Source organism: Podarcis erhardii (genome assembly GCF_964252035.2).
Source record: "Podarcis erhardii genome assembly, chromosome: 1".
NCBI classification, from domain to species: domain Eukaryota; kingdom Metazoa; phylum Chordata; class Lepidosauria; order Squamata; family Lacertidae; genus Podarcis; species Podarcis erhardii.
In genome coordinates, this window is record NC_138497.1 from 48,222,731 (window position 1) to 48,250,715 (window position 27,985).

General features: G+C 44.9%; 1 protein-coding gene across 1 annotated transcript; it reads right to left on the reverse strand.

Moving 5' to 3' along the window:
• Positions 1–703: 703 nt before the first annotated feature.
• Positions 704–27,905, reverse strand: PLEKHD1 (pleckstrin homology and coiled-coil domain containing D1). The gene is made up of 13 exons (XM_081881803.1): positions 26,961–27,905; positions 18,650–18,743; positions 17,439–17,528; positions 15,254–15,330; positions 10,145–10,236; positions 8,310–8,362; positions 6,817–6,911; positions 6,126–6,219; positions 5,159–5,340; positions 4,678–4,810; positions 3,216–3,360; positions 2,851–3,000; positions 704–2,203 (listed from the first exon to the last, which is right to left on the reverse strand). The coding sequence occupies exons 1-13, from the start codon at positions 27,107–27,109 to the stop codon at positions 2,049–2,051; spliced, it is 1,509 nt and encodes a 502-aa protein (XP_081737929.1). The 5' UTR covers positions 27,110–27,905; the 3' UTR covers positions 704–2,048.
• Between the last annotated feature and the right edge of the window lie 80 nt (positions 27,906–27,985).

The following is a 27,985-nucleotide window of genomic DNA, read 5'->3' on the forward strand; positions in this document are numbered from 1 at the left end:
CATATAATTCTTATTATTCAAAAAGTGAAGCCCTATTCATGTGGAGAAAGCCTAAAAGGCTTTCATGTGGAGAAAGCCTAAAAGACGATTAATAACTCATTTTTGAATTGCCCCTCTTAAAAATCAAATTGGGAACCATGGCCCTAGACCCTCCATTTTTATTTTTTACTTTTGTTAGATAAGGAAACAAGGAAACTATTGATGTTTGTGTCAGCAAGCTTTTTGGTCAGGCCTCCTTGCAGAACGTTGTACTGCACATGCTGTGTTAGTTCTAGGTATGAGCTTTCGTGTGCATGCACACTTCTTCAGAAGTGTGCATGCACACGAAAGCTCATACCTAGAACTAACTCAGTTGGTCTTTAAGGTGCTACTGGAAAGAAAATTTTTTTTATTTTGTTTTGACCATGGCAGACCAACACGGCTACCTATCTGTAACTGCCCATGCTGTGTATGCATTCCTAGCCACAGACACCAATAGCATTAGTGCAAGTTGAGGCCAGTGGTTGTGCAACTCAGCCACCACAATTGACCACTGGCTGCACACAAGCCACTAAAACTATTGAAAGGGCATAATAAAAGGCATTTTTCACAGTCTTTGAGCAAAGTTTCTGTAAAAAGCCAGTGGCAATTACTTACATACTTATTTTTACATTTATATACCACTTTTTTCTTCCAAGTAGCTCAAGGTGGTGTGACATGTTTCATCCTCACAACCATCCTGTGAGGTAGGTTAGGTTAAGAGATGGTGGCTGGCCTAGTGAGCTTCCCAGCTGAGTGGGGATCCAAACTCTGGTCTCCCAGGTCATAGGTCCAACACTCTAACCATTCACCATACTGGCTCCATACAGGAATGGAATCCAGAATTTGGCCTGCCTTCGACTTCTTGCATGTGCAAATGAGTTTGACACACCAAGGAGACTTCTCCCCACTACCACACTTCTCTGTCTTCAAGAAAGAAAGAAATCCAGGAGGCATTTTAATGAATTAGCAGCACAACATTATGAAAAGAGATTTATGAAAGGGCAAAGTTATGTTACAACCATCTGCCTAGGCTGACTTGCCTGATAGCTGGTAGCTACTCCAAGGTGCTGGGATGTGCAGGCCTCACCGACAGCAGAGTGTGTTCAGATGCTAATACTGTGTGCTTATTGAGGAAAGCCAGGAGGGGAGGGAGCCACCTGAATTTGGGCAATAAATAAGAAGAGGTAAATTTTGCCGCTGGCTAACAAGAAGCTGCCTTGGGAAAGCTATACAGGTATCCTATTGTTTTAAAGAGCTTCAAAAGTGTAGCAATGTCTATCTGCCGCCGCCACCCTGCCCTGCTTGTGAATTTGTAAACAAACCCCATAAAAAGCCTGTTAAGTCCTCAGACCTCTTGCCTTGCAAGAGAACCAACTCGGTGGAAAGCTGCCCTTGAAACGTCCTACCACTCTGAGGAAGTGGGAAGCACAAAAATGATATACGAGAAGCATGTAGTTTTTGCAGCCAAAGCGGAATAAATACAGATAACTGTCTCCTAAGCGGCCACCCTATGCTAAGGGGAACTGCCTGCACAAAAGCTGAGGAGCGTTTTGGTCATACTTGCATATTCAACCAGAAACCCAAGGAAGCAGAATAGGAATATCATTCCTCTCACCACATTGAAAAAAAGACTCTCCTCTTGTGTAAATGGAGGTCAAACTAGTCTCCTAGTCTGAAAGGTTTGGCCAAACATTCTTTAAGAGTAAGCTGTGGTTTTGATTTGAGGCAAACTATGGAGTATTGACAAAGCACATCTAACTTGGAGTCTCAGCTGATGGGACGGAGCAGCTGGCAGACAAGTCATAACATGCCTGGCAAAATGGCTCCTCTCCCCTCAGGAATGGCGGCAAACCATAACCTCCACCAATGGAGAGTGTTCTAGTCACCGCCCATCATTCCCTCAGAAAGAGCGCACTGCCAGCGGGCATCTCAATTCCGCCTCCTCATTGCAACAATTTGGTTTTTGGCCGAGTGGAATAGTGGCAAGCTGAGTTCAGACTCTCCCTCCCAAGAGAAGGAGCAAAAGTTCACTTTTTGTTGCCTGAGGAGGAGCTCTGGCGCGATAGCATGATCTGATAGATGGTCTCCCGGAAGTGCTGGTCCTGTGTCAGCCTCTTGGCCGCTTGCTTCAGGTCTTCTATGCTCTCGGCCTCCGAATACATGAACGACTGGGACTGCCGCACTGAAAATGAAAACAGCACATAACACTTAGTGCTGGTAGAGAGCCACACCAGGCGAGGAATGGGGTTGTTGAATCTGGAAGCTATTATGATAAAGTTTGACCTAGGTGGTGTTTAGCAGAAATGACTGAGGGCTCGTCCACACAACTGCTCGTCCTGCCACTTTCCCCAGGGTAAACCTGCTGTTTACTGCTGAATCAGAACAAACATCAATCGGTTTTTCTGAAGACTGGCAAATTTGTTCCAATTCATTTGTAAGCAGTGGGTTTTCCCGGGGAAAGCAGTGGGACACACAAAAAACTGCTCAGACACATGCCTAGGAAGCCCAAGACAAGCAAAAAACCTCTTGGACTGATGCTTTCTAGGCAAGGGACAAGCGGAAGTGTGGCCTTGAGACCTCATTGTATGCATATAATTCAGTGCAAAGGCCAAAGAAGAAAGGTCAACTCACTCAGCCACAGGGGCTCACAGGCCCATCAGAGCCAGAGCGTGATGTGTACGTCACAGAGCATGCAAGGGAAAGGGGTGTCAGAGCTGGTCTTAGCAACTGCATCCAAGTGTTGCAAGGCAGGGCTCCTGCAAAACCTGCACTTGGCACCCCACAACGCAATCCCACAGGCCATAGGAGAATATGGGGAATAGCACCTACAGTCAAGCCAGGAGTTGCTGGATCTCCTGCGATGGAAACGGCAGCTTTTTATCCTGCGAGTGGCCGCCTTGTGGAGGTACACAGAGTTCTTCATGATCACGGGCATCTTGGCTTCCAATTCAGCATTTCGGATGCACTCTTCAAAGAATTCTGCAGGGAAGAGACACCCAAGGGAGCCAGTTAATATGTGCCTTAGGCAGCCTCAGTTCAGATAGATGTAGCATTTTGGAAAATCTCCTTGAGGAGATTCAGTTCCGGCTGACGAGGATCAACAGTAGGCTTCTGCTTTCAGTTGTTCATCTGGATTTTTGGGGTGATGGCACCGGACGTGTTGGGGAAGGCAAGATAAATTATGGCTTGCTTACTTTTCAGATTACTGACGTCGGCTTTCATTTTTTCCTCCTTCTCTTTGTTACGGTGCTTGCAGTTCAGGCCTTGCTCCAGGCTCTGCAGGGCCTCCTCAGCCTCCTGTAAACGCTTCTCCAGCTCCATGCGAACCTTCACCTCTGCCTGAGCAGGAAGGAAATCAGGCAGCCCTCAACCAACCAATAAAAATAACCCAGGGAAAGAAACAAAACACCAAAAGACAAACGTAAGCAAGGACTCCTTCCTTCCTTCCTTCCTTCCTTCCTTCCTTCCTTCCTTCCTTCCTTCCTTCCTTCTTTTTGCACACTCTCTCTCTCTCTCTCTCTCTCTCTCTCTCTCTCTCTCTCTTTCCCTGTCCTCTTCTAAGGCACATCTGGGAACTTGTATGCTGTGACCTACTTCAGGCATAATTTATTTAATTATGGTATGGATTGTATTACAGTGGTACCTCAGGTTAAGTACTTAATTCGTTCCGGAGGTCCGTTCTTAACCTGAAGCACCACTTTAGCTAATGGGGCCTCCTGCTGCTGCACGATTTCTGGAGCACGATTTCTGTTCTCATCCTGAAGCAAAGTTCTTAACCCGAGGTACTATTTCTGGGTTGGGTTAGCGGAGTCTGTAACCTGAAGTTTATGTAACCTGAAGCATATGTAACCCGAGGCACCACTGTATATAAGTTGTTCATCTAGGGTATGTATTTATCTATTTAAAATACGTTTTTTGGGCCATGCCAGTCAACATTCTGTGTGAAAGTACTGGGAGGAATGCAATTGTGCCAGACCTTTGAGGAAAGAGGAGTGTCCTTCATAACGTTTGGTGCCTTGGGGTAGGTTACTTGGCTCCTAATGTATACCTTTCTTTTATATTGCTTTTATTGTGAAGTTCATGTGTTATGTGTGTAGGAATAGGCCATATAACTTTTTGAACAAAGAATATACCTTCAGCTGTTGGCAACAGAGAGCGAAGGATAACGAGATTGTTTGCTGAGCCTAAAGCAGAAGCCAAATTGGTGTACAACTCTATGCTATCAGTAGGGATGGGTGAATCAGTCAATTTCAGATTCTCTCAGTTTCTCATTTTTCCAATCTCAAGTTCAGTTATGCAGATTTCCACATTAGCTTGTGATATATATTTTCAAAAAGTCCTGATGAACATTTATCAGCATTTAAGTACAAATTTCTACAATTTTGCCCAATATATGCATATTTGCAAAGCAATTCCCCCAAATATAATGCATTTTTAATGTCATTTTCACTAATATATGCATTTTGCTTTGGCTCAATATATGCATTTTTGTCACATTACTTGGGATTGCAACATTCAGGAAAGTGTAACTTCTCTGAATGGCTCACAGGATGGCTGTGTTCCAGTTCTCGTATGGTTTGGGAAAGGGCAAATTAGGTAGAGTCCCCTTTAATTGCAAGCTGAATCAGAACGAACTGAATCTCCAGCTATCAGTACCTTGAGATCTCGCTCGGTTTGCTGCTTCTCAGCGGTCAGCTCTGAGAGCGAATTCTGCAAGGCCTGCGACTGGGAAGAGTAGAACTCCCGCTCCTCCTCTAGAGCTCGGGAGCGTTCTTCATTCTCCTTCATCCTGCAAAACAGCACCAGAGACACATTCAGCCGTTGTCCCCATTCCTCTGCCTCTTTTGTGTTTCTAGAGTTGCCAGGTTGCAACCCACAGATTGACTCTATACCTTCAAATCCTTCCACACAACAGAAGTGGCTCCTCTTTGGCCCATTCCCTCCTCTGCCCCCATTTTCCCACTCCCTCTCCTGCCCGTGGGATGACACAAGATGGCAGGAGCCACAGAGTCAAGGGAGGAATGAATACAAAAAGCCACAGATGCCAAGTCGCCCGCTTCTTTCAACCATCAACCAGGTTGCGAACAGGGAATCCTGCCTGTTTGGAAGACTCTCCTCCCTACCCCCCACCCCTCACCTTTTCTCAGCCAGGAGTTTCTCCTCCAGCAGCTGGTGCATTTTCTCCTCGATCTGGTGCAAGCTGCTCTGCAGACCCCCGGCAGCATCAGGTTGCTCACAGCTAGGGCTGGTCGGGGGCTGCAACTCGCTCTGGTTCTCTTCCAGCATTTCCAGAGTCCGTTGCTTTTCCAGGGAGAGCGCCTTCAAGCCACACAAACAGGTTGGATAGGTTACCCCTTACAATAATTCAAACAAACTTTCTGTCCACACTTACTCTTTCCCTGCCACTCTCCCCTGGGGAAACCTGCTCTTTACCGCTGAATCGGGGCAAACATCAATTGGGTTTTCCGTGGATGGATGTTTTCTCTGATTCAGCAGGAAAGAGCAGGTTTTCCTGGGGAAAGTGGCAGGGCATATGGAAAACCACTTGGACCTGTGTCTAAAAAGCACAGGGCAAGCAGAGAACCTCTTGCTTGCTAGGAATGGGACAAGGCAAGTGTGGATGAGCCTTTAGTTGCAGTATGAAAAGTAGAGTTGCTATATTTCCCTTGATAGCAGTCCTTTAAGCACACCCTCGATAAATAGAAACTTTAAACACACCCTCGTTAAATAGAAACTTTGCAGCTTGACCCTTTCTCATCACTGCATCTCAGTAACAGAAGAAACTTGACCAGCATAATTTCTATCTCTCATTCAGCATTTAGGCAGGCAACCCTTGAGATTACATGGGAAATGAAAACTGGGTATTAATGTGTGAGTCACAAAATGTATTGCAAAAAGTCCAGGAGCCCATTGTACGATCTCCTAAAACATCCCTGCCATGAATAAGGGAATTGTGCTATAAGCAAAACATCTTTCCTTGAAGCCTTAAGATTTTAGTTCTTACTGTATAGATTAAAAACGCATTCTGAAATGATTCCCATGGAAAACAGTTGCTAGATCTTAAAGGCTGCCATCTGGAGAGAGGTGGAAAGTAAGACACCTACTTCCAGGGTCTTCTGCAATGTCTCTGTCAGGTTTCGGAGTCCTTTCTTTTCCTCCTCCACTCCTTTGAGGGACTGGGCAGTCATCTCCAGCTCCCTGGAAGACAACCAGTTGGGGGAAGAAATTTTGATTCGTGCAGCCTTCGCCAACCTAGTGCCCTCCAAATGTTTGGGACTACAACTCCAATCAACCTTGGTCAGCACAGCTGGTGGGGGGGGGGGTCCTGGGCAGGCGGGCCCGGCTTTGCAAGAAACAGCCTTGCAAGTTGCATGTTCACCATGACAGCACTAAGGTAAGTATTACTAGAGTTTGGTAAATATTTTGCAGCTGTGTGCCGAAAGACAGCGTCTGGTAAAAATGCTGCTTGAAAGAATAGCAAAATTTAAGGCTTATTAACTTCAGATTAGGAAAGTCATTCTGAGCACAAGAAAAACCTGAAGGCCATATCCAAAAGAGGAGCCCAAATTGCCAAAGGAGGAGAATACATGTATTGATATTATATGGAGGTCAATGTACAAGAACTAGGCCAGTGGGGGACACAAGGATAGTTAAGAAGCAATGGGATGTACCAGGAAATAAGGGCTTTCAGTGAGGGCTTGCTAAGGTGGCCATTCCCTCAAGATAATCACCCCTAGCTGCCAATGAAAGGACCCACTTTTTCACCAGGATGCTTCAGAGTTTAGGTACTATTACCGTTTAATCTGCTCTTGTTCCACTCGCAAATCTTGCACCACCTCCTCAAACTGCTGCTTCTCTGCCTCCAGTACTTGGTTGAGGTGCTCCAGAGCCTTAAAAGAGAAGAGGAGGAGGTACATGGAATGCCCAAAAGGCTGCAAAGTTCCTTATCTCATACTGTGTCAGGTGCTGACATGTGGAAAACATGACAAATGTATCTGTGGAAAACACTTCCATGTAGAAGAGAACACAAACCTTGCACAGGTATCATCACACAACGTTTGCTGTATGCAAACACACAGAAGGGGGTAATAGCAAATCACACTTTCACTGTGGCCTGGTTCTCAATGAAGCTAAGCCATAGTTTGTGAAACTGAACTATAACTAGACCTACTCTGGTCAGCTAACTATGGTTTGTTTGTAGCCAACAAACCAGAACATGAAACCATGGTTTAAAGATGGCTTACAAATTTAGGGGTGAGTTAACTTAGTTTCTCTTTGTGTCTACACCCAGTATCCTGGCATGTTCTGGTTCCTCACCCCAGATGACTGCCAGGCTACAGAGCTGCAAGGCTAGAGCATTTTGAAAACAAAACCAGCACAGGGTGAAATAAAGCAACAGTTCCTTTGCCTGTGTGCAAGATTTAATCTAGTTTATTTAACAAACTATAGTTAAAACAAACTATGACTAAGGGTAAAGCAAGAATGTAGTCAATGTGTGCATATGCAGCAACAAATGCACAATACAAATGCGTACGTTCAGTGATCAGTAGGGACAACCATATTATAATTTCCAATATGGAAGTGCTCTCCACAGAGAATTTTAGGAAAGGAGGGTAAACCTGTGGTTTCCCAGCTGCTGCCTGACTCTCTCAGCCCCAACAGCATGCCCAATGGTCAGGGAGGGATGACTGGGAGCTGCAGTCCAGCAATAGCTGAAGGACCACAGGCTCACCACCCCTGCTTTAAAGAGATGCCATCAAGGTTTGTCCAGGATGACCACTTTTTTAAAAAAATTAAAAAATTGAAGCACTATATGAACAACATTCTTGTATTTTTCTGCCTATGCATTTATTGATTGTTTTTTTTAAAAAATAAATAATCATTTGTGACGTGCAAACTGATCTGGGGAAAATTTATTGATGCAATGATGAGGCATGGTGTGAATAGCAGCTAGTGCTTCAAAACTTGCAGAACTATCCCCCGACCAAGTATTCTATCTATATTTAGATAGAATGAAGTTGGTGTGCTTCCAGGAAAGCCTTTAAAAGTGTTGCATCTGCCTTCACGCTAAGAAGAGATCGTGATACTGTACAATCACTGGACCCCAAGCTGCCCCATAATTTTATTATCACAGATTTTCCTAAAACCCCAGACGCCCTTCACTCTGAACGTCTCGGGGGGGGGGGGGGAGGCAAAAAATGCAACTTGTTTCTATTGCATTAAATGAAAGTCTTGCTCTTACGCATGTTGTCAATAAACAAAGTCAGAAAGTTAAAAGGAGAATAAACCTCTCTCTGCTCCCTCTGTAGACACAGCTCTTCCGTCTCTTCCATCAGTTTATCTGCAAACAGACAGGGAAAAGTGAATGAAAGCAAATTGCTTAAGACAGTTGGACAGAAATTGCATGGACCTTGAAACACAGCACAGCGAGAACCTCGCTTCTTGCATATTGTGCTGTGATTATTTGAATTTACTATGATGAGATTGCTTTCATGTGTTCTCGTCTCCCACCAGTCTCCTGCCAAATGAATTATAGATGACAACAACAACTTGTTCAGCCTTTAGTGCCTTCCTTCCAAGGGGGTCATTGTCTACTAATGTACCGAGATTTACAACTCCTCTCATCAAGTAGGATGGCATCACTGCCTTCATTTAACGGATGGTTAAAAAGAGTACACACTGAACAAGGTCAGCAGCAAAGCAGTGAAAAGGCTCACTCCTAGTCCTTAAGGGGCTTTGACTGTGTTCATACACTTGGGGGAGGAAGCACGCACTGTGAAACAACAGCACAGTGTTCCCAGCTCCCATGCAAATGTTTCAGGGTGGGTTTTGCATGAGAACAAGTGGGTGGGAGGTGCTTAAATTTCCCATTGCCTGATTCCAGTCTATTAATTCACCACTCAGAAAGCCCAGCCCCTTACCCCAACTGGCCTCAGCAATCCAAACCCAAGATTTGCCAGGATGGGATAGATGGTTGAGCTAGGTGAGCCTGGACTATACCAGTCCCCCATCCTCCATTAGCTAAAGACAGGCACCCCCAAACTCGGCCCTCCTGATGTTTTGGGACTACAACTCCCATCATCCCTAGCTAACAGGACCGGTGGTCAGGGATGATGGGAGTTGTAGTCCCAAAAACATCTGGAGGGCCGAGTTTGGGGATGCCTGGCCAAAATATGCTGGTATAAGTCCCGCATCCGGGCTCAGTCAGGGTTCAGCCCAAGCTGACTAAGCCAGGGTGAATCCCTAAAGAAGAGGCCTTCTGGGAGAGGGGAAGGAAGTTTTTAATATTCTGTTGGAAACTGCCCAGGGTAGTTGAGGCAACCCAGTCAGATGGGTGGGGTATGAGTTATTATATTATTATTATTATTATTATTATTATTATTATTATTATTTTATTACCACCGCCCCATTCCAAACTCCAGTCACTCAGACATATGTGACCTTGCATCCCAGAAGTTACACTGCCAAAAAAGGTGGTGAAAGTCAAACTGTCCCACATCTGTCAGTAGTAGCTCCACTCCCGAACAGAGTTTGGGCTAGAGATTAGTTACATTTGCATAATTTACCCTGCATAAATGATGCTGTCTTCCTATAGTCTGGAATGCTCTGTCCCTGTGCTTCGACATAGGAGGGGCACCGCAAAGGCCTTCCCTACTTGATCTCGATGGGCAGGTGTCAGGCTACGACAGGAGCGGGAAATGTTCTCCTGAAAATGCCGCCCCCACAGTCACATTAACTTGGAAGCTTCCATCACAACATCAAACGAATATCTTTGAACCTAGGAACTGTCTGCACTCCCAAGGCACTCATTAACTCTGCTTTATTTTTGTCTGCTGTAATAGCTTAGTAGAACATGCTGCTTAATTGAGGTCACTGGTGATGAGGTCTTGAAGGTACACAGGCAGAACTGTTAACTCAGCCACCATTACAGAAAGAAGGTAGGCACCTGGGATGCTGCATATGGGGGAGGGGGAGGTCATTACACCTGTCACACACACCCCAACAACATGTTATAAAGCACACTGTACACTGATGTCGCTCTGCAAATGATACAATGCATTAATCTGATTTGTGCTGCTGATACGCTATTCCTCCCTGAGGACTAGCGGCTGTTAGTTCCAACCTAAATACTCCTGCTTCTCCTTGGCCAGCTGGAGTCCCTGGGCTTCGAGGCTCTCAATCATGGCTTCTCCCAGCTGAGCGTTTCTCCAGGTCCTGAAGAAAAGAACAAATGAAAGGATGGAAATAGCTCCTTTTAAAGAACAGCCTGCTGTCAAGTTTGCACTCTCCCCTCTCCCTGTGGCTGTGAAAGCAGAAGAACCTCTTCACAAACACTGAACAGAGAGGGAGAGAGATGGCCTGTGAAAAAATGGCGAGCGTGGGCAGCCTGTTCCCCAAGTACATTAACCTGAACAGATAGGCTACCAGCTGGAGATAATGAAAACAAATCGCCAACACGACGATGGATCAGGAAACTCATTTCTCTCCAGAGAACAAAATGGCAATAAAAGCTTGGGGCCGAAGTAATTCATCAAGTCCTTTTAACCATCTCTTTCAATTTTCTAGGCTTTCTGCGGCTCTCGTAGCTCCAAAACTCTCCCCTTGTGTCCCACAAATCACAACCCTCCCGATTTCCATCCACAGGCAGATTCTACATCCTGAAAGGCTGGAAACGTGAACCCCAAAGCCTGGATGTGGGCCGGGACCACACCCAGATTTCAGCGCAACAGATGGATCCAGAGCTCAGGATTGATGAATAATTTGAATTAACTGCCGGGGAAGCCTAAGTGCTCTGTTGCTGTTGTCTGAACCTTCCAGGCCTCTTGGTTTGGTGCTCAGGACGCTCTGCAGATGACCCTTTCTCCCTGGGCCACACCATCACTGCCCCTACTTTGCACCAGCTTCTGAGTGCTTCTGGTCAGCCAGAATGTGTCTTTAAACTGTGACGGTGCTTCTTGCTTATCCAGATGGGTGCAGGGTTACCTGTGTGCATGGACATGCATGTAGAAATCAGTGGTGTTTGTGTGGCTCCAATCTACTTTACAAGAGGTTTTGACCTATAAAGCCTTAAACGGCTCAGGACTGCAAGACCTCAAGGACCACCTCTTTTCATATGAACCTTCCTGGACCCTGAGATCATCTTCTGAGGCCCTTCTTCGTGTGCCTCCTCCTCGAGAGGTCCGGAGGGTGGCAACACGAGAAATGGCCTTCTCTGCAGTGGCTCCCCATCTGTGGAATGGTCTCCCCAGGGAAGTTCGCCTGGCGCCTTCATTATACACCTTTAGGCGCCAGGCAAAACCGTTCCTTTTTAACCAGGCCTTTGGTTGATCCAATTTACATCCTATGCCCTTTTAAAATGTGTTTTTTTGTGTGTGGTGGAGTATTGGGTTGCTGTTTTATTTTTATTAGGTATTTTGTGGTTTTATATCTTGATTTTATTCTGTGAACCACCCTGAGACCCCCGGGTATAGGGCAGTATATTAATAATAATAATAATAATAATAATACACACCTGTTGCTTGGCCAAGCACCCCCCCCCGGCATGTGCCCCCCACCCAAAGGTTGCCCAACAGGGAATGCAGCCCCCAATGCTGGAAGCATTCCCTGAACTAGATGAATGCCGTCCCTCCCTATATCTGAGGTCCCTGGACTGAGATTGCCACGCAGAGAGCAAAATGTACGTGCCTGCTCGGCTACGGATGGCCAGTTTGCTTGATTTTGTCCCGCTGAAGCCCACATTTTTCAAAATGCTCCTTGACCTTCACGGCCACGGGCTCTCTGCTTCTCTCCTAGCAAAGCAACTGCATGACTGGTGGAGCAATTCCTCAGAGCTATTTTAAACTCCTCTGGGCAGCAAAGGTGCTCTTCGGTGATTTTGCTTCTGCAGCAAGGATTACGCAAGCAGCAATCTAGATTGTTACAGTGGTACCTCGGGTTACATACGCTTCAGGTTACAGACTCCGCTAACCCAGAAATAGTACCTCGGGTTAAGAACTTTGCTTCAGGATGAGAACAGAAATTGTACTCCGGCAGCGTAGCGGGAGGCCCCATTAGCTAAAGTGGTCTTCAGGTTAAGAACAGTTTCAGGTTAAGAACGGACCTCCGGAACGAATTAAGTACTTAACCCGAGGTACCACTGTACTTGTGACTGAGCTGGGCTGTAGGCCTAGAGTTCTGGAGGGTATGTTGCCCTGCAGACATTCGCTTGGTTATCAGCCTGAAGGCTCTAAGCCAGGTTGGCTTGATGGCATTCTTCATGGTTCATAAATTTAGGGGTGAGGCAAGTCCCATAAAGAGGGGAAGGGGAAATGGAGGTTGGGGTCTGAGAAAGTTCTGTAGCAGTCCATGAAGCAAGACAAGGGAGGACTGGAGCAGAAAGTTCAGGTAAGCTGACATAGGGAGGTTAGAGGACATTGACATAATGAGCAGGACTGGGTCTGATGTATCTCCAGGGTTGGTTTTTATAAGGCCTCCCAGCCAGTCAACAAACTATACTGTGAACCAATAAGAGGCTGGAAGTTTCCACAGCCTAATTAGGTGCTGCTGACTCTCTTCCCTCATTCATTTGCACATGCAAGGGGTGAGCCAGCCATTTAAAAGTGCATCAGAGGAAATCCAAGAATGTCCAGGGGTGAGTGGGGCAGACATTCATTCATACAACAATGAACTTCAGTCCCATGTGCACCCCTAAAATCGGCTGTGGTGGGGCTGGGGGATCCTGCAAATCTGTGTCTGCAGGACAAACAAGAGGAATGGGATGTCGTGCAAGTCCACTTGAGATTTTGCCAGCCGCCCATTGTTTATTATCTCTGGGATAATGGGTCCCAGGTCAATATGGAACAGCTGGAAACTCACACTTGCAGCTACTGGCAGAACAACCCGGTGCATGTTCACTCACAAGCCAGTTTTCCGTTTCAGTCACACCCGCCAAGAAAGTTGCTTAGGACTGCTGCATAGATGGCCAGTGCTATGTCTGATGCATAAGTGCCTTTTATTAAAAGTTATTATGTGCTTCGTCCTGCTATTGCTATTGTGACCTTGCTTCCCCAGTATGAGTACACACACAAAACCTAGAATAAACCCTGGTGGGTGAAAAGGGGTTTTTTTTTTATTGTTCCCTGTAAGCTTCAATGAAATAAAATCTTTCTAGCTGGATATAAACTGCTGGTATGGAGCAAACATCAAAACTTAAGCAGCTTAGCTGACGATTATAGGGCTCTAAAAGTTCGCCATCTGTTTTGGGAGTGCCTCCCACTGTAGCCCTTGCCTTGCTCACTTCTCGGAGATGGAAAGAGCTCCCCCTTGGAACTGTTACAAAATTGAGGAGTGCTAAAATGTCAAGGGGAAGGAAGATGCAGAATTACAGCTGAAATTGTTTGATGTCTTAAGGTGAAATTGAGAAAGATAATAAGTTTAAATTTAATTGGCAAAAAGGGTTCCTGAAAAACTGTAAAACAAGGATGCAAAAAGGGTGAGGTATGGGGAAGTCCGAGAAAGGAGGTTTATGAAAATGAGGTTGAGAAATTATATTTGTGTGTTTGTTTGTATTTGTTGATGTTTGTATGTTGTTGTTGTTTTGTCTTAAAATTGGAAAACTAATAAAAATTATTATAAAAAAAAAAGGAAAGAGCTTCCCCTTTCATTATGTGAAACACAGCATGAAGGTCAGGAGGACAAGCACTTGCAGTCCAGTTCCATGCTCAGTGTAGGGTCCCTAAGCCCACTGAAACAATTTAAAACGCACCTAAATCAATTAGGATTGCAAGTGTGCAGCTCAGTCCTTCTTATGTTTATGCACTGGACTCACTGAATGTACACCTGAGTGTGCAAAGGTTTGCATCCTTAGTAAAAAAAAACCACATGCTTGCTGAATATTACAGGGGTGCAAAAGCAGGGTAAGAATTTTGGAGTAACAGACTTCTTTGTAGAACTTTGGGGAGCTGCATTATTGCTGATGAGAAGAACATAATGAGATTCATCTTCTTGAAATGCATCTATGGTCCTAGTTGCCAGCATCTAGATTAGGAGGGAAGGGACCTCATCTCCTGGCCACAGAACCACAGTAGTAAGTGCCATAATAAACCCTCCTGGACACGGTAACCTAAGTACAGAGGCCACTTTGTAAAGTTCCCTAGTCTTAAATGTACTGTTCTGCTAGTCTGAACAATGTGCCTACTAGGAAGTTACGAAATCTGGGACTTGATGATGCAGTGGTACCTGGAGAAAGCAGCTTTCATTCTCAGAGTCAAAGCCACAGTCCAGACAGAGTTAAGTACCTTTAAATGCCATTGATTTCACTGGGAGAATTAGGAATGTGTGTCTAAGTTCTTAACTCTGCCTGGATATACAGTGGTACCTCAGGTTAAGTACTTAATTCGTTCCGGAGGTCCGTTCTTAACCTGAAACTGTTCTTAACCTGAAGCACCACTTTAGCTAATGGGGCCTCCTGCTGCTGCCGCGCCGCCGGAGTACAATTTCTGTTCTTATCCTGAAGCAAAGTTCTTAACCTGAAGCACTATTTCTGGGTTAGAGGAGTCTGTAACCTGAAGGTACCCACAATTCCCATTCCCCTTTCCAGGGCTGTTATTCCCTGCCTACCCCTCAGAAAATCCCTCCACTTCAGTTGCCATACCCAATTTCCACTTGATCCCAGCCCCAAATCTCCCCACTAAATTGTAGTTTAGCGTGATGAGAGCAAACTGCTGCAAGCTCCATCAGGTTTGCATGTTCTTCCCTCCCCTCCTCTGGTGGAGTTGCAAGGAGTTTGGGAGTTTTTGCTTCTCTTTTTTCCGTAACCACACGTTACGTATGGTTTGTTTGAAACAAGACAACTTCAAACTATAGTTTCAGGAGATGGCTTGTTTAAACAAACTGCAGCTAATGTTAACCACAGCTGAGAGGTTGAACAAAATGCTGAATTCTGGTTAAAGTAAAACTGAAGCAAAGGCATCAAAATTTCTCCTTGTGGCTGGGCTGAGGAGAGGAGCAGGCAAGCTCTTCATTCTCATCACAGATTTCTGACTGTGGCCATATTCTTGCCATTATCTCCGTTACCCTCTTGGGTATATACAAATTATATATATATACAAATTATATATTTTGGGATACAGCCCCCAAAGAGCAGCAGATAGTATTAATGCTAACAATTAGAGTATTAATGAAACCAGACCTTAGGTAAATAGTAGCTTTAAAGTAAGTGCAAGCCTAACAGAGCAGCTCCTCAGATACTTACACTTTCCCGGACTCCTGTAGCATTTCCAGCCACTGGGCTTGTTCATATTCTGATTCTGCTGCCAGGACAATGGTACCCTTAAAAGAGAAACACAGCGGCTATGAAGAGAGAAGCGGTATGAAAATATTAGGGCTGTTGCATGGGCCCATTGATCTGATTTGGGGCCTAATCCAGTGTTTCAGAGTGGTCCTGATCCAACCCTGGATGATCTTGGGCCACCCCAATCCTAATTGTGGACCTTGCCCAGTCATGCAATTAAGCATGTGGTCAACAAGGGAAGAAAGGAAGGTCACACAAAAACCTGGCTGCACCCACTTTTGACTGGATGAAAAGTGGGTGGAATGGACCTAATCTGTCTCAGGGTGATTTGGGGCTGCCTCAGTCTGATCTGGCCCAAATCCCAGGTCCACCTGAACCTCTTTGCTTGTGTATGACGAGTGTCCAGGGAGTATATCTGTACTAGACACATCAGTTTTATGCTAATTTAACAGGGGGAAGAAGAGCTGTCGCTCAGTTGTAGAGCATCAGATTTGCATGCAGAAAATCCCAAGTTCAGACATCAGCATCTCCAGGTACAGACCCTCCAAATGTCCCTATTTTCCAGGGATGTCCCTGATTTAGAGAAGCCGCCCCGGTTTCTGATTTAATCCCAGAATGTCCCACTTTTCTTTAGAATGTCCCTATTTTCATTGGAGAAATGTTGGAGGGTATGGAGTTATCCAAACCCCGATCCATCTGAAGGCAATTGTGTAAAGGGAAGGGTTGTGTTTTTTTAATGTTTATTGTTTTGTTATGTTATTATATATGTTGGAAGCTGCCCAGAGCGGCTGGGGCAGCCCAGTAAGAAGCGTGGGTTGTATTTCTCCAATGTATTTTCATCAGAGAAATGCTGGTGGGAATGCAGGTAAAGCTGGGAAAAGATCCCCCTCTGAAACCCTGGAGTTTCTGCGCTGCCAGTCGTTGTAGGTAAAGCTGACCTAGATAGTCTGACTAGGTATAAGGCATGTTTCTAAGTAACCTGCATCGTTTTCACAGCCTTGGGAACTGTAGTTAGATCAGGGATACCCAGTCACCCTCACAAACTATTCTCAGAGGTCCCTGGGGAGAGAGAATAACTATTAATCCCTGGGATCACCACTGTGGAGTCTGTGGGTGCACATGTGCCCACAGAGGCCTTCCCTGGCATCCACAGGGTTCCCTCTCTTCCTAAGAATAAGGCTTGAAAGCAGTGCTCTGTTCATAGAATCACAGAATTATAGAGCTGGAATGGAGAATCATTTAGCGCAACCCCCTGCAAAGCAGGAATCTTTTCCTCAATATAGTCAATATAGCAGGTTGTGGTGTCTACAACCGTTTCTCCAATTTGCAAAGGTGGCCACAAGCCCAGAAAGGCTGTAACCCCTGGTTTAAGCAGTTTAATTGTCTAGAAATAGCCTTACTTCTGACACCGCAGCACCTTATGCCAAAAGCTGCAGTTACAGAAAATAAAACTGTGAGGTCATTCCATTCCCCATAAGAAATATGCAGCGTGAATGATAGAACGATGTGGACTTAGAAATTAAGGGGTTTTCAGCTGCAATGATTAGGTACCAAGAAAAGGAAGATTAAAAAAGTTAATAGAGATAAGGGGAAGGATTTGCTGAATTGAATTAATTAGAGATTGGAGTACAGGAAGGGGAGGTATGAGGAGGTCGGGAAAGTAAGGTTTATGAACATAAGGGACTGAAATTATACTTGTTATTGTATGTGGTTTGTATGCTTTGTATGTATTTTTTCTTTTTTCTTCTCTTTTGTTCTTTCTATTTTAGATAATTTTCTGAAAACTTTAATAAATATTTTATTAAAAAAAAAGAAATGTGCAGCGTGGCTCTATAGGGGGGAAGGGCTGTAGTTCAGTGGTAGAGCCTCCTCATGCAGAAGGTCTCAGGTTCAATCCTCAATATCTCTGGGCAGGGCTAGGAGGATCCCTCTCTGAAATCTCAGAGTGTCACTGCCAATCAGTGCAGGCCATACTGAGCTAGATAGACTAACGATCTGACTCGGGATAAGGCAGCTTCCTGCATGTGGCAGTTTCAATCACATTCATTTCTCATCTGTCAGCACACTCAGCTCATTCCTTAATTGGCGGCTTGCAACAGCTTGAAAAAATACTGTAAACTGAGGAGGAAAAAGAAATTGTCTTTACGTGGAAGTCCTCATGGGAGATTTTCATTGCATAAGGCATGTTTGGCTCTTCTTTGGCTTCAACGATGCAGCCGCCCAGAGGTATGACACCCTGTGGAGACACACCAAAAATTTAGACTAGTTCGTGTGACTCTCTACTGAATTGCAGCATGATACAGCTTAAAATGGGATGCGGGTGGCGCTGTGAGTTAAACCACAGAGCCTAGGACTTGCTAATCAGAAGGTTGGCGGTTCAAATCCCTGCGATGGGGTGAGCTCCCGTTGCTCGGTCCCTGCTCCTGCCAACCTAGCAGTTCAAAAGCACATCAAAGTGCAAGTAGATAAATAGGTACCACTCCGGCAGGAAGGTAAACGGTGTTTCCGTGCGCTGTTCTGGTTCGCCAGAAGTGGCTTAGTCATGCTGGCCACATGACCCAGAAGCTGTATGCCAGCTCCCTCAGCCAATAAAGCGAGATGAGAGTCGGCCACGACTGGACCTAATGCTCAGAGGTCCCTTTACCTTTACCTTTACAGCTTAAAATGAGTTAGGATCAATGGGTATCTATCATGGTGGTTTCTAGCTCATCCTTTGGTGAGATTAGAAAAAAACCAGAAAGTTCCCCATTTAGATCTCCCCTCAGCCACGGACCGACATCCCTCTTTTTCAGCTGCAGCCCCTTTGCAGTAGCAGCCATAATAATATGGATCTATCTTAGACTGTTATATCTTTAAAGCAAATTCTTTCCCTCAAAGAATTTTGGGCAATGTAGTTTACCACACAGAGGATTAGAATTCCTAGCAACCCTTAAAAAACTACAGTGCCCAGAATTCTTTGAGAGAAAATGTGCATTGACTTTTCTTTAAAGGTGCATTATGAGAAACTGTACATGAACTATAGAATGTACATGTATTAATTTACAAAGCCCTGAACAACTAAGGTCCAGAGTACCTATGGGTCCACTTGAATCCTCATATCCCAGCTTAATCATTGAGATCTCCCATAGTGCCACCGGTTGACCCCTGAGTTAGGCAACACTCAAGTGCCCACAGAGGAAATGATTGGATACCCATTCATTCATATTTAAAAGGGACAAGAATCAGAAATATACACATTCGTGTTTTTAATGCCCAGTTAGCACACCTAGGTACTTCCAGGGATATCTTCTATGAAGAAGATACACAAGAGTCTAGCTCCAGGTGTCTATGAGGAGCGCATTTGCAGATGCTGCTTACTTTAGGGTGGATATTAAAGTAGCGATTGTTTTCAAAGTTCTTCTTTTCATTCTCAGCATAGTAAAGCAGAAAACTCTCCTTGATGATAAAGAACCTGAAAAGAAAGGAAGACAGAAATATTACATTTTATAAAAACACTTAACTCCCCAATATTTTCATATGGATGACAATACTGCAGGTGGACTGTATCATGATTCTGTGGAAAGTGCTAACATTACCAAACTTTGTGTTTGACCTGCAGATCTCTCTAGCAATGTGCACCACACTCTCTCCTTCCAATGACATGTGCTGATTGGCTAGTATTGTAGCTGCCCTTACAGCTCTGTGCTTCCAACCAATAGGCTGACCTGATACTATCAGACCTGAAAGGTTTAGAATAGAGGTTTTCAAATTTTCTACCCTCAGGAGTCACCTGAGATGGCTGAAAATTACTGAGGCCCACTAGTCACAAAATGGTGGCACAGGGGCAGAGACAGGCATAAAATGGTGGCAGAAAGAAGAAGATTTTGGCATAATCAGCCAAAACAATAATTCAAAATAATTTTATCCTTCATTAGAAATTGCTACATTGTGAGTCACCAAGTTAGAAGATAATTTGAGAAGGCCTTTTATTGCTAGTAGTTCATTTGTATTTTTTTTACACACACACACACACACACACACACACGTAACTTCATGAAAAACAAGAGATATTACCTGAAAGCAGTTACACATTGGGTTATAAAGTGGGGATGGATTTGGTTGAATCACTGAATGTGGTTATTTTTCACCCTTGGATGGTGGTAGTGGTGTGCGTGGGCTATTTTGGGGAGGGGTCATCACATGTGCATGAGCATCCAGCCTCCCTCTCCAAGCCGGGCAGAAGCTTCCAGGATTTTGGGAAATAGGCACCAGGGTAACATGTAGGGGACTAGTCTAGTCCCCCTAAGGGTCCACTGACTGCGTGCCAGTGGATGTTGATTATCTTTGTGGAGGGGTTTTCACCAGCAAACCCAGAGAAGGAGTTAGATCGAAAGAGATGACTACAAATTCACCCTCTAATGGGATGAAGGATATTCCCTTGCTACTGTAAGCCGTCCCAGCAGTGAGAGTGTTCTATGAATATTATCTGTACATTTAAGTTTTAGCTCTGCAGTTCGGAGGGCTTAAGAATCTCAGGAGGCCAAATACTGGAATGATACACTGTTCCCCCATGTTTGCTCTTATGTGTGAAAGGAGCAAAGCAACATTAGCAGAGTGTGAAAAAACTGAATATAGAACCCACTGACATTGTCTAGGGATTTGAAGCCTAAAGTGAAATGTAATTATCCAGGCTGGAGATTTGTTTTGAATGTTCTCAAAGTGACAAAAGGAGCTTGAGAGGTTTGCAGCTCCCAATATTTCTTTAGATGATAGGTTTGCCCTTAATTGCTAATATATTTCAGAGCTATTCCAATTCTCAGCCTTGGCAAAGGAAAGGCACTTTCTGTCTAAGCAGAATAAGGGCCTCTTGATTCATCATCCCCAGAAGCTCCTGCTTGGATAGGTGTTTTCTCCAGTTCCTCAGTAAATCACTCCAGAAGCACTTCCGTCAACAATGGCATGGCTAAATGCAAATCTCTGCATCCCCATCTCAAATGCAAAGTGTTAGTCTAGGGACTCTCTAATATTTAGTTTAGCTATATTCATTCATTCATTCATTTCTATACCACTCTTCATCCAAAGATCACAGGGCAGTTTACAATATAAAAACACAAAAATACATAACATGATATCAAACAATAATAATAACCACACACACAGTTTAAAAGGCCATAGATTGTTTAATAAACCAAAGGCCTGGGAGAAGAAAAATGTTTTTTGCCTGGCGCCTAGAGATATGTGATAACTCCCACCTTTCATCCAGGAAACTCAAGGTCACCCTCTCCATAGTACCCTCACAACAAATTGGTGAGGTAAAAAAGGTAAAAAGGTAAAGGACCCCTGGATGGTCAAGTCCAGTCAAAAGTGACTATGGGGTGCAGTGCTCAGCTTGCTTTCAGGCCGAGGGAGCCAGTGTTTGTCCAAAGACAGCTTTCCGGGTCATGTGGGCAGCATGACTAAACCACTGCTGGTACAACAGAACACCGTGATGGAAACCAGAGTGCATGGAAACACCATTTACCTTCCCACCGCAGCAGTACCTATTTATCTACTTGCACCGGTGTGTTTCTGAATTGCTAGGTTGGCAGGAGGTGGAACAGAGCAACCTTCTGATTGGCAAGCCCAAAAGGCTCAGTGGTTTAGATCACAGTGCCAAGGGCCAAGCAGGGATTTGAACCCTGGTCTTCCAGGTCCTAGTCTGACACCATAGCCACTGCACCAACATCTATTATCATCAACTTCCTTAGGAGCCAGTTGCCTTTTTCTTGTTATTGTCAATATTTGAACCCACTTAGCAGGGCATGTGGTGATGGTGGAGGAGGGAGAACCATTTTTTACTTCCATTCTGTCAAGTGAGCAAAGTTGCTTTGTTTGTGGCCACACTCAGGGCTTTCTGGTGTTAAATATTTCTTTGCATTTGGTCTTCCAGAAGACCTTGTTTTCTTAGCAAAGAACTGAAGGCTAGAGGTGGATGGTGGCTTTTCCATGGGTGAAAGATGGCATGGTAAAGGATCGCTGCCCATGCTGTGCAGACTTGTTTATTTTGCTGCACTAGAAGAACCTGACAAGTCTGTTTGACTGTGACCATGGTGGGACACCTCCCCCCCACCCCACCCCACCCCCGGCCACTAGAATGCACATCACAAGAAGAAATTATGGTCTTTAGCATTTCACTTTTACTCCCTGAAAAATATAAACTCTTCATTTTTAAAAGGTATAATAAAATGGATTTCAGGAAGTTTAAAGACAATACTTGGGAAGACTTAAGTGCAGAGATCAGGTGTGGTCATTCAAAGGGCATTTGTGTGGAATTGCTTTCCCATTCTAGTCCTCCATCCTGCTTGAGCCCAACCTCCTAAATTAGACATGGGAGGTATCCATAAAAGTACAGCCACATTTATCCTTACAGCAACAGCCAAGGCGACATTTTCCCACCTTCGCCGCATCAAGCAGTTGGTCCCTTACCTTTCCCGCCCCGACTTGGCCACAGTGATCCATGCAACGGTCACCTCCAGGCTTGACTACTGTAATTCGCTCTATGAGGGGCTGCCCTTGAAGCTGTCCCAGAAACTCCAGCGGGTGCAGAATGCTGCAGCGAGGCTCCTCACGGGGTCTCTGCCATGGGAGCGTATTCACCCAGTGCTTTTCCAGCTGCACTGGCTCCCGGTGGAGTACAGGGTCAGATTTAAGGTGCTGCTTTTGACCTTTAAAGCCCTTCACGGCCTAGGACCCTCGTACCTACGGGACCGCCTCTCCCGGTATGCCCCACGGAGGGCCTCAAGGTCCATAAATAGCAACACCCTAGTGGTCCCGGGCCCTAAGGAAGTTAGATTGGCTTCAACCAGAGCCAGGGCCTTTTCAACTCTGGCTCCGGCCTGGTGGAACGCTCTGCCTCATGAGACCAGGGCCCTGCAGGATCTGATTTCTTTCCGCAGGGCCTGTAAGACAGAGTTGTTCCACCTGGCCTTTGGCTTGGAGCCAGTTTGATTCCTTCCCCCTCTTTCTTTTTTCTTTTCCTTTCTCCTCCTGCGATGAGGCTACATTTTAATATTTTATTGTTGTATTCTAATTTTGTTTTTAAGTTGTATTCATTAAACTTGTTTTTATTATTGCTTGTTAGCCGCCCTGAGTCCGGCCTTGGCTGGGGAGGGCTGGGTATAAATAAAAATTATTATTATTATTATTATTATCCTTACGCTTTATGCCAATACTTATCCTTATCCCAATGCCAATTGCCTGACATCAGGTGCAGGACAGCAAAAAGCACCTCACAGCACCAATACAGGAATCAAGCCCTCTTTGAGAGGAAAAATCATCTGAGGGCATCTCTATTCTCTGAACTTAAGTGTTGTGGAGGTTAGCGCCACAGCTGGAGATAAGTGTTGTCTCTGCTGCCTTTTAGAGGATTCAGTACAGAAGATATCCAGAAATTGATGAAGCATCCTTATTTAAAAAACAACAACAACAAAGACAAAAACTGTTCATGGTAGGGGAGTATAGTACTCACATTAATGATGTCAAAAGAAATCTTAGGGTTCAGGTGACAACTGTATAAGCTCCCACTATCACAGTGTTGCTAATTCTAGCTGGAGGACATAATGTTCAGGAGTGTTTATTATGTTGATTGCCCAAAGGTGGAAGGCTCCACACTCCTGCTTTAGGGAGAGCGTAACCCCCTTCAGAACAGGTTGAACTCCACACACCTGGACAGGTGAGCCAGTTACTAACACTATCTCCAGCTTTTCTGGATTCTAAGGTCTGTTTTTGTTTTTACTGACATCCAGTCCATTATCATATCCAGGCACTGATTCTGCCTCATGTGTTCTTTCCAGAGAACTACCTTCACAAACTGCTGACTCTCACAGTATGTTTTTTCTGTGCACACACCTGGTATGACTGTATGTTTTTTCTGTGCACACACCTGGTATGACTGAGACTGCTTATATGAAAAAAAGAAAAAGAGCCAGATTGTGGGATCAACTCCACAAAAGCCTGTTTTCCACCCATAAATGTTTTGTTCCTAATACACACAGTCAATGAGATTAGTTAGGTAATATTCATAAGCGCGTTTTGAAAACATAAAAGGGCTGTGTTAAGTATTCCCCGCAGATTATAACATCGTTGTTGGGTCTTGGAGCCCACAATGCTTTTTTTGGAATAGCTCCAGGAACTAAGTATAGCAACTAATTGATGTTGGGGTGATCTTTCCTCCTCTGGGGATATTCCAGTAAAAGTTGAACAAGACAGCCTCCAGGGCGGTTCAGTTTTGAAACTGCTCAGTGGGATGCATGTGACACCTGGAAGGCTGAGACAGGCTTCCCCAACCGGCTACCCTCCAGATGTGCTGGACTACAACTCCCATCAACCAAAGCCAGGATGACTTCCAAAGCCATTTAAATAGGTCAGGCAACAGACATTTGGTGTGGAGGAGTGGATAAGGTTTGTGCTGTGTTCCTGTTTGTTAACTGCAGTTTTCTGTCTGACCATCCTGAATTGTTAACTAAAGTTTGTCCAGATATTTCCCCTGATTAATCATGACTCTTATATGGCTTTGGAACCTTAGTATAGTGCAGTGCTTCTCAAAGTGCGGGTCACAGATGGGTCCAAAAATGTTCCTTGGCAGGTGACAGTGAAACAATGAGGAGCTTTTTAAAAACTTGCTTCCTCTATATTATCATTATCATTATCATCATCATCATTTCTATACTGCTTTATATTTTTAAGAAATATAAACCTACATCAAATAAAACAATCCCAAATAAAACATTACTGAAGAAAGTCAAATATAAAGTACAGTATACGTTCAAAGCAACAGGGAACTAAAATGTTATCTTAAAGATTTCAAAATAAAACTTTACAAAGGAGGTCAACTTCAGAATGCACATTTAAGGCAGCAAAGTTAACAAACAACATACCATTATTGTCATGAGGCTTCTAAATGACAGAGTTATTCCCTATATTTATGTATCATGGTTAAGTTCTATTCAAATACATACTGCTGTTAGGAATGGGCAGTACAGTTGTGCCAAAAATTTCACCAGCATTTCTTGCAACCATTCTTCATCAATAAATGGGGCGGCAAATACCACCCACTGGATCAGACAGAAAGCCTATCTTAGGCGGCCATTCTGTCATGGTCTTTATCTCTAAACTGGGCTTGGAACACACAGCATTGCAAACAAAGGATGCCTTCAAAGGAGAAGGACTCTTCTATGGTAGTCCTGTTCAAATAGAGTATGCATGTAGATGATCCTGGGTAGATTCTTCTTCAGTGCCAACTTCTCTTGCCATTAAAGCCTTAATTCAGGGTGGTGGTAGGGATTTATAAGGAAAGTACAACAGAGGAGAGTGGGGTCACACATCCACCAGAGAGACCAGCTATGTTAGCAGAAAGAGTCTCTTGCGTTCCCTTGGATTAACCTAACCTGTCCTTCCCTTTGCACCAGCTACACTATGGGCAGAAGACAGCTTCCCTTCCTTGCCAGGAGGTGGTCCAGTATGGTGGCTGCTGAGTATTGGGTTGGGATATGAAACACTCAGCTTAATTTCTCTGATGAGGTCTGAAGCTCATCTTAGTGGCCTTGGACACTGTTGGGCAGTGGAACGGATTCCCTTGAGAGGTTGTGAGCTCTCTTTTACTGGAGGTTTTTAAGCCGAGGTTGGATGGCCATCTGTCATGGATGCTTTCGTTGTAATTCCTGCATTGTGGGGGGTTGGGTTGGAGTGTAGATGACCCTCGAGGTCCCTTCCAACTCTAAAAGTCTGTGACAAATGATGATGACTCAGGGCTGGAGCAGTCATGTGATGCTGGAGATACATCCAAAAGCAGCCACGGGGTTAGATCAAAACAGTGAAAAGGGCTGTTAACCAAACTAGGGGTGGGGTGGGATGTGGAAGTCAGAAAGGAACTTTGGGAAAGGATTTAGAATGGGGAAAATCTGTTGCTCAGCATCTTCAGGTAGGACTCAGGGAAACCCCTGCCTGAAAGTCCGGAGAGCCACTGCCAGTCAGAGTAGGCAGTGTTAGGTTAGATGAACAAGACAGGTTCCTGTGCTTGTTCCTTCATTACAGGAGGATGTTACTCCCTCCCCCCCCCCAAAAAAACCCTCCCAAATTTGGAGCACATGCCTGGCAAGCAAAAAATCTCCTGTTTCATTCCTGACATCTTAAGAAAGATCTAGGAAAGACCCTTGTATTTCTGGGAAAGACCTACAAGTTCCCCATGCCTGTCCCACAACTAGCACCCCCTGATTCTTACAGCTTAGATGCATATACGTATTTCAGTAACGCTACCTGCTAAAAGTGACCACTTCCAGCAATAAAACTGCTGCATTAATAATTACGCTCTGAGGCCAGAGTTGCATGTAAGCAATTTAGTTTGGAGGAAATGAGCATCGGAGAGAACTTTCTGCCAACTGTGAAGGAATCTTTTGCCCTTCAGCGTTCTCTCTCACAGGGGATAAACCACCAGTCCTTGGCTCCTTTCAGAAACACCATGACTCTGGAATTTTAAATAGGACTTGCTTGTAAACACAAAGCACCTTGGCTGTCATTTTCTTCTCGTAACAGATTAACAAAACTAGTGTCATGCTGAACTTATGAAACAAAAGGAAAGACGACAGGAAGAAGGGGGGGAAAGTCGCTGAGAGTAGTCTTTTCCTAATGAAGGTACTTTACTGTTGATGGTGACACAATTTCTTAAATTATGTATGAGTATTTGTAGTCAAATCCCTTACCCAGATTTATCCATCAGGTAGAAGCAGGACCGGTTCCACATGACTCATAATACATCACTAGGTCCCCACAGCACTCCTACTTCCCATTTACTCAGGAGCAAGTTCCATCTGGGCCTAAGATGGGGGCCCACGATATTACTAGGTCCAGGGGCACATTTGGTATCCTAAGAAATTGTCATGGGCGTCTCAAAATACTCATTTCACAGAACCACTGATGCTCAGATCCCATCCAAAATGGGCAAAACGCCTACACAACCCCCTCCACTTTTTGTAGACATTCTGATGTCTTTTTTTGTAAAGGAAAAGTGTCAGCGTTATGGGGACAACACACATTCTCAGCTCAAACCGCAACCTTCCCCAGCTAGCGTGGCAATTGTGAGAGCCAACGCAACATGGCTGAAAGTCAAAGACCCCTATTGGATAGTACCTGCGACATCACTCACAACACAACTCCTCCCTGCCATACTTGCCCCATGTCCTGCCTTCAGGACATGCAACCAGTTACCCAGAAAAGAATTCCTGGTCCCCCTAACCCAAGTGTTCTGTGAACTTCAAAAGGCCACACATATTCTTTCTTAAAGCTAGCCCAATGCTAGCTCCAATTTTCTTTCCCTGGGGCACAGAGGGCAGCAGACAGAGACACCATGCCAGTCTCCAAGGAGGGCAAATGCCACTACACATACCTGCTAGCCTACAGATGCTACGAAGCTGCAGCTGATCTCTTACAACACTGTGTCGAACACAGCCTTAGCATACTTGCTGAGCTCTCCCCTCAACTCTTGAACCCATCTGCTTGGTCATGGAATGGTTTTTCATGCCTGGCTTGAGTGTCCCTCGGTGACTTCCCTCGATTTTCTGGCTCTCCCCCTCCAGCACAAACTCTATTGCCGTCCCCCTGCCCATCTCCCCAGGGAGCCTTTTCATTGCAATGGCAGCTCTTTCCAAACACTTACCTCCTGGACCACTTGGCTGAGGGTCTCCCAAAGGGTCTCTTCCAGAGCACTCCATACAGCTGCACTTTGGTGCTGATATCCAAGGCATCCGAATCGGCAGGTTCCATCGATGGCGAAGGAGACACTGTGTTGGATTTTGAAGTGAACATTGTCGAGGGAGGGAGATGGATTTTTGAGCTGATTCTCTGCCTCTGCTCTGCAGCTCAGGGAATCCGATTAAATGCAATGAACCAGAAGGACGTAACCAGCCGCCCCGGTGGGAGAAACACACACACAGAGACACACACACACACTAGAGAGGCTGAGGCTGTGCTTTGAATCAATATCTGGACTGCTCAGTGCTCAGTCAATACCTGTCTCCCTGATGCAGTGATGATGAGAGCTTCCTCGCGCCATGTGCCCGCTTCCCGATGTGCCGGAGAGATGGAGTGAGTCAACATTCCAGACCAGCCTGAAAACAAGCGAGGCAGAATGAACGCTCCAAACATCGCGCAGCAGGCCAAACTCTGAATGTGCATGAGACGCTGGCAAAATGCCCACTGCAGCAGAGGCCGGAGCACATTAATACTTAGCATGCATCTGCTTCTGTCCTGTAGACACAGGGTGAGTGGATTTATTTCTCACTATGTATACAAAGGTATACACAAGTGTCCTGCTGGACAACAACATCCCTAAACAGAAGCCAGGCTTGCTTCTGTGCCTCTGTAGTGCCTGTTCAAGCTTTTAACTGCATAAGCAGACTATTATTTTATTTATTTATTTTAAAAAAACCTATTAATCCTCTAGTTTTCTTAACTGCAGAGGGAGAAATGTACCCTATAATAGCTTCCCAGAACTTCCCAGCATTCAGAAGGAGGGGGGAAGCAGGAAAGAATATGCTTTCCGCTTTGGCAGTTGTACTGTGCGGTGATGGGAGATTGATTGTATGGGGAATGGTAAAGATTGGTTGGACAGTATTCTCGAAGCTACCAGCATGTGTTTGACTAAACTGCGGGAGGCAGTGGAAGACAGAAGTGCCTGGTGTG

What these genes read in the sequence shown, in the direction of transcription:
- PLEKHD1 (XM_081881803.1), bottom strand. Translation starts at nt 27,109, where the DNA reads ATGTTCACTTCAAAATCCAACACAGTGTCTCCTTCGCCATCGATGGAA. An exon ending in CTACAGGAGTCCGGGAAAGT is followed by an intron (nt 10,237 to 15,253) that starts GTAAGTATCTGA and finishes TCTTTTCTTCAG; the next exon opens with GACCTGGAGAAACGCTCAGC. An exon ending in CATTGCAGAAGACCCTGGAA is followed by an intron (nt 5,341 to 6,125) that starts GTAGGTGTCTTA and finishes TGTGGCTTGAAG; the next exon opens with GCGCTCTCCCTGGAAAAGCA.